The sequence below is a fragment of the Cetorhinus maximus genome, chromosome 5, assembly GCF_964194155.1.
Source record: "Cetorhinus maximus chromosome 5, sCetMax3.hap1.1, whole genome shotgun sequence".
NCBI lineage: Eukaryota > Metazoa > Chordata > Chondrichthyes > Lamniformes > Cetorhinidae > Cetorhinus > Cetorhinus maximus.
The window spans coordinates 127,140,074-127,147,085 of NC_135883.1; the positions used below are offsets into that span (position 1 = coordinate 127,140,074).

General features: G+C 40.2%; 1 protein-coding gene across 4 annotated transcripts in view; it reads left to right on the forward strand.

Annotated features, from left to right (window-relative positions):
* The window catches only part of elovl4a (ELOVL fatty acid elongase 4a), a 68,218-nt gene extending 64,347 nt beyond the window's left edge, over nt 1-3,871 (forward strand). For all 4 annotated transcript variants that reach the window (XM_078542461.1, XM_078542460.1, XM_078542459.1 and 1 more), the window contains one exon: nt 3,349-3,871. In XM_078542461.1, the coding sequence (XP_078398587.1) occupies nt 3,349-3,633 (285 nt within the window). In that variant the 3' untranslated portion in view covers nt 3,634-3,871. The remainder of the gene's footprint in view (nt 1-3,348) is intronic.
* Nucleotides 3,872-7,012: the final 3,141 nt, after the last annotated feature.

Sequence of the window (7,012 nt, forward strand, 5' to 3'; positions counted from 1 at the left end):
AGTGGGGAAAATTCTCGAGTCCATTATAAAAGATTTAATAGCTGAGCACTTGGAAAACAGTGGCAGAATCAGACAGAGTCAGCATGGATTTACGAAAGGGAAATCATGCTTGACAAATCTACTGGAATTTTTCAAGAATGTAACGAGTAGAGTTGATGAGGGGGAGCCAGTGGATGTGGTTTATTTGGACTTTCAGAAGGCAAAGTCCCACATAAAAGATTAGCGTATAAAATTAAAGTGCATGGGATTGGGCTAGTGTATTGAGATGGATGGAAAACTGGCTGGCAGACAGGAAACAAAGAGTAGGAATAAACGGGTCTTTTTCCGAATAGCAGGCAGTGACTAGTGGGGTACCGCAGGGATCGGTGCTGGGACCCCAGCTACTCACAATATATATTAATGATTTAGATGAGGGAGCTGAATGTAATATCTCCAAATTTGCAGATGACACAAAGCTGGGTGGGAGGGTGAGCTGTGCGGAGGACGCAGAGATGCTTCAGTGTGATTTGGTCAAGCTGAGTGAGTGGGCAAATGCATGGCAGATGCAGTATAATGTGGATAAATATGAGGTTATCCACTTTGGTAGAAAAAACAGGAAGGCAGATTATTATCTGAATGGCTATAAATTGAGAGAGGGGAATGTGCAATGAGACCTGGGTGTCCTTGTACACCAGTCGCTGAAGGTAAGCATGCAGGTGCAGCAGGCGGTAAAGAAGACAAATGGTATGTTGGCCTTCATCGCGGGAGGATTCGAGTACAGGAACAGGGATGTCTTGCTGCAATTATACAGGGCCTTGGTGAGACCACACCTGGAGTATTGTGTGCAGTTTTGGTCTCCTTATGTGAGGAAGGATGTTCTTGCTATAGAGGGAGTGCAGCGAAGGTTTACCAGACTGATTCCTGGGATGGCGGGACTGACATATGAGGAGAGATTGAGTCGGTTAGGATTCTATTTGCTGGTGTTCAGAAGAATGAGGGAGGATCTCAGAAACCTATAAAATTCTAACAGGACTAGACAGGGTAGATGCAGGAAGGATGATCCTGATGGTGGGGGAATCCAGAACCAGGGGTCACAGTTTGAGGATGTGGAGTAGACCATTTAGAGCTGAGATGAGGAGAAATTTCTTCACCCAGAGAGTGGTGAGCCTGTGGAATTTGCTACCACAGAAAGTAGTTGAGGCCAAAACATTGTGGGCTGAATTTTGCCGTCAGCGAGCAGGGGGCGGGGCCCGCTCGCCGACACACAGAAGGACACGGGATGACGTCAGGGGGAACCCCCGACATCATCCCGCCCCATTTAAATTTTCAAGAAGGCAGGGGCACAGTCAAATCAGCTGTGCGCCCGCTGACCTGTCAAAGGCCAATTGAGGCCATTGACAGGCTAATTAAAACAACTAAAGGACCTGCCCGTCCAACCTTAAGGTTGGCGGGCAGGCCAGGAGCCCCAGCGGGCTTCTGAAAAAACATGAAACCTCAACCACCAGCGGGAAGAGGTTTCATGTAGGGTTTAAAAAACTTCAATAAAATTTTAGTGAAATTTATTAACATGTCCCATCTCGTGTGACATTGTCACATGAGAGGAACATGTTAAGGATTTTTAAATTTTTCTATTTTTAACGTTTGAACAACCTTCAGCGATCTCCCTGAGGCAGCACTTAGCCTCAGGGAGATGTGCGCTCTTTCATGCGCATGTGCGAAAGAGCATACTCTCGCATTTGGGGAATTCCCCCCCCCCCTCCCCTGCCCACACAGGAAGCGCATAGCGCTTCCCGCCGGGCGTCACGCTGGGCGGGCCAACTTAACATGGCGGCGGGGCCCGCTTCTCCGGCGGGGATCAGCTCCCCGCCCGCCGGAGATTGGGTCGGTCCCGCCTGCCTGGTAGGCAGAAAATTCTGCCCCATATGTTTTCAAGAAGGAGTTAGATATAGCTCTTGGGTGAAAGGGATCAAAGGATATGGGGAGAAAGTGGGAGCAGGCTATTGAATTGGATGATCAGCCATGATCATGATGAATGGCAGAGCAGGCTCGAAGGGCCAAATGGCCTACTCCTGCTTCTATTTTCTATGTTTCTATGATTGAGGGATAAATATTGGCCAGGACAGCGGGGAAAACTCCCTTCTGTTCTTCAAAATAGTGCCATGGGGTCTTTTATGTGCATCCAAACAGGCAGCGGGATCTTGGTTTAATGTCTCTCCTGATACACAGCACCTCTGGCAGTGCAGTTCTTCCTCATTACTGTACTGGAGCATCGGTCTTGATGTTTTTGTTCCTTGTACTCAAGCCTTGGAAAGGTTCTTAAACCCGGAACATTCAGAAGCAAGAGGCGAACTGGATAAATATAAGCAGTGACACAGAAAGCAACCTCCCTTTAAATATAATGGAACTGTGGATATTTTTAAAAGTGACATACGCAAAAACCAATTGCATTTCCGGGCTAAGATGGATGATTGGCCCTCTTGATGTGTGGCACAGCTGAATATTAGTAAAAAGCATGCTTGCTTCCCAAGAGGGAACCGACAGAAGAAGTAGCCAGCAAGGTATTTAATTTGAGGCTCTCCCAATGGAATGCTCTTCATTTAAAAGAGGGCATTTACTTCACACCATACTGTAACTGCCACCTAATTTAACAGAGAACCTATTATAAAATGGAAACTATTGCTCAACAAAATTATGAAATATTTTCAAAATAATTGTACAATAAAATTATAAATAGTTGCTTCTGAATTTATAGTTGAATACTTTTTGTTTGTGGCATAAATTAATAGATATTTTAATTACTTAAGCTGTTACATCCTTCACATTAAGGATAAATAATGAGCTGCTCAGTACTGTGAACAACTTTTAACTCTCTTGTCAAGCTTAATTCCAATATTTGAATGTTGTTTCCATATACTGTATGGATAGGCTCTTTGAATATTGTTTCACATTCCTGGACAGGATACAAGATAAAGCTTGCCATTTGATAGATGTTTCTTTGCTTACCTTTAGCAGCCAAACCTCTGTTTTCCATTGCAATCTTATATTTAATAAGTATACTGCTTGGTCAGTACTACTTGGCTTCCATGTCCCTTAATGCTGGTTATCTTGCTCCATTGTAGATTTCTTCCTCCAAGTACCTAAAATTGTTACCTTTACCTGCCCTTTTCCTTCCTCCTGCACTTTTTAAAACTTGCTTTGAAAGCCTTGATGTCACTTAATTATTACATTTTAGTTCATCTGGCATTTTATTTTTTTAAATCTTGGTTTGAGGGAGAGAAGAAAATAACAATGTCGATATATAATTTAACATCTGGACAAAAGGTTTGAACAACGTTTTCTCTTGTTAAAAATATTATTCTCTTAACACAGGTACAGTTTCATGTTACGATAGGCCATACTGCTTACTCCCTGTACATTGATTGCCCTTTCCCAAGATGGATGCACTGGGCACTGATAGCTTATGCTATTTCCTTCATCATCCTCTTCGCCAACTTTTATTACCAGACCTACAGGGAGCCAAAGGAAGAATCCGTAAAGAATGGAAAAGTAGTTGTGAATGGCAATGGAATGGCTAACGGAATAATCAAATCAGAAAACAAGCTAGTGGTAGAAAATGGGAAAAAGAAGAAGAAAGGAAAAGCCAAGCGTGAATAAGATACATGGGCAAGGTGTAAAATAAAAGGTTGCGTTTTAGAGCCAAACACTCTGAGTCAGCAAAAGATGACTGCATGTGTTTCCAGCTGGCTTTGAACCAATCTATTGTATCCTTTGCCATCTTTGTAATTTATTGTATTTACTTTGTAAATGAAATTTGTGATCAATGCACTGGTATTGACATGAAGATAGAAAAGAAAACTCACCATTAAATAAATTGCACTGAACAAGTTTTATGAAAGAAGAATTTGGTCTTTACCCTTTTTTCAAATCCATATCTTAATATCAGTTTTTTTTATGTTTATTTATGTTCACTGTTTCTAGTGAACTCTTGCTAGATAGCTTTTTATTTTACCACTACCTCAGTTTTAATGCTGCTTTTTATGGCTCTATTTTCTACCCTATGCTAGCATATTGGTTTATCCTGTGTTGTCAATCCAATGCTAGTTTTGATTGCAGGTTATCAGCTTCTTTATAGGAAAGTGAAAGAAGTGGCTAGTGTTCATTAACGCTGATGTTTGTCTTTGCATTGAAGGTCCTAAGATATTAGAGGTAGAGTAGCAATGCCAATCACTTTCTGGACCCATGTAAACAGACGAGTACTGTTTTAGTTGCATTAAAACTTTTAACTCAATTTCGGAACAGATCTGAAGTTTGAGGTGTTTTTTTGCAGCTAGATCATAATTTTGTTCTATTGATGTTATACAGTACAAATTACCAGGAACAATGCAGTTTCTCAACATTACCCCCACCCACCCACCCTGTCAATTTTCTTTCCTGGTCTCAAGTCAGTGACTGATGCTAGTGTACAGTTTTCTGAGCACTAGCAGCTCTATCCTACTCTGCATAATATTCATTCGATTCTTTGCTTGAGCCTGGACAATAAGTATTAGTTCCCTATTTTGACCTTTGAGGGGGAGGTGGAATCACCATTAAAGCTACTCCTGCCTTGCCTTTGATCCACATACATACATTCTTCATCAGCACTCACTAGATAGCACTCAAGGACAGGAATCCTGACTGATTTCCTCTCTAAGGAGACAAAAGCCAAATGAAGTCTTCTGACTGGTGATGCTGCGGTTGAGCTTAGTCTATTCTGCACAGACCAGGGATGAAACCAGAACTTTCTGATATTATGGCTTAGTATCAACCTACATTACCAAACTACTGGGAGAACTTTTGAATGTAGCTTTAAAGATGGCGATCATAAAATTACACTGTACAATTTATATTGAGGGTAAGAAATTGAATTAGTCTTTGTTCACATCTTCAGACATTGGGGATCTACAGTGAATTGTACATTGTATTTTTTAACTATCTGTACACCCTGCAGTTTATACCAGAGAGTGCATGCTTTAAATAGAAAAACAGTCTTTCAAAAAATCTTTTCATCTAAAATAATTGAAATGCATGTATGGCTGGGGCTACAATACAGGGCCAGTTGCAATCAGTTTTTCAAAACCTGGATGTTTTTAACAGCAAAAGAAAGGCATTTTAAAATTAAATTATAAACATTTTAAGCATTAAAATCACACTTTTTCATATCGACAGCCATCTAGGTTTAGGTTCCAACAGTGGAGCAGTAGCTAAATGGGAGTTGCACTGGTTGTAAGCAATTCAAAGTAGCATATTATAACTGCTAATATTTGCTGCATGTAAAATTCTTCAGTTGTGACAAAAGAAAGCAACAGACTGTACATTTTTAAATAATGCATAAGATACAGCACTAAATATTTGGGACTGACTGTAATGATAGTGTTTCAAGTTGACTACAGATTTACTGCTCAGAGGATGAAAGTTGAGCCAAACCAATCCATTCTTAACCAGGGTAGGATGACCTGGTTTCAAGTAAAGTTTTCCTTTTTTTTTCAGGGATGATTTGATGTATTGTCTGTGTAGCTGCAAAGCTTCCTTTGTGTGCAGCAAAATGTTCTTTGCAGAGGGGCTTACAAATTCATTAATGCAGTACAAAGAAGAAATCATCCTTTGTGATTATCACAATAGACAAGGTGTTTCCATTTGTACATGTGATATTTAGTTTTAGTCTCTTTTCTGACCGGGTCCATTTTATTCTGTTTTCACAAAGATATTTCTTTGCTGTCCTTCACACATTCAAATCTGGCACTTTTATAAATGAAACCCATTAGGGTGGTTTTGCAGATTTATTTCCTAATAAGCTTAGAGGCAATGATATTCCAATCACCAAACCTGCAATGCAAATATAATGGTGCATCAGTGTTGTGGTGTGCACTAGCAATAAGTGTCAACAATGTCTTTTGTTGCCAGAACAGAATGGACCTGCAAATGGATAAAGCTCCCATATAAAATTGGAGCAGTATATTTACAAACATAAAAAATAGGAGCAGGAGTAGGCCATTCAGTCCCTCAAGCCTGCCCCGCCATTCAATAAGATCATGGCTGATCTGCCCCAGACCTCAACTCCTCTTTTGTGCCAGCTCCTCATAGCCCTCAACTCCCCAATATTTCAAAAATCTATCTACCTCCTCTTTAAGTACTTTCAGTGCTCTAGCCTCCACAACTCGCTGGGGTAGAGAATTCCAGGCATTCACTACCCTCTGAGAGAAGAAATTCCTTCACATCTCAGTTTTAAATTAGTGTTCCCTTATTCTATAACTATGTCCCCTCGTTCAAGAGTCCCCCACTAGTGGAAACATGTTCTCTACATCCAACACTCAAACGCATCCAAAAGAGTGATTTGAAGACTATAGTCTTGGATTTTTTTTACATCAAAATGACTCAATTACCTTTGCTGACTTGTAAACACCAAATATCCATTATACAATAAATACAGTAAAATTCTGTGATCCACTGTGGTTATGCATCATCTAAACATTTGGTGCCAGCAATGAAACAGTAGAAACTTTTTTCATTTTTCAGTTGAGAAGCTTTATTAATGTGTAATGAGTACAGAATATTCTTTATAATCATCAATCTACATGTTTATGAAAAAAAACCTTGTGATTTGTGAGATACTATTCTCATGGCTATTCAGATTTTTGGATGGATTTGATTTGAGTGGCTAAACAGGGCCAATGTATTTTATTTTGAAGGCCTGAGATGGTTACACTTTAGGTAGGCTGTCTAAACTGGATAATACTTCTTTAAGTTTCTTAATTCAGTGGCTGCTGATGTGGGTGAGAAGGCTTGGATAAGCTTCAGAAGCATCATGCCTCGGTTTAATTTTACTACTGATTAAGTTGATGACATCCTAATTGACATCAGTGTGTCATTCTACTGAATCGCAGAGCACTAGTCTTACTGTTAATAGCTTTAGACTTTCATACCTGGGTCACCTTATGAAAGTCTGAAGCCCCGATCAAAACTTCTAGTTCTGGAGTAAGAACTAGGTTAGTTCAGA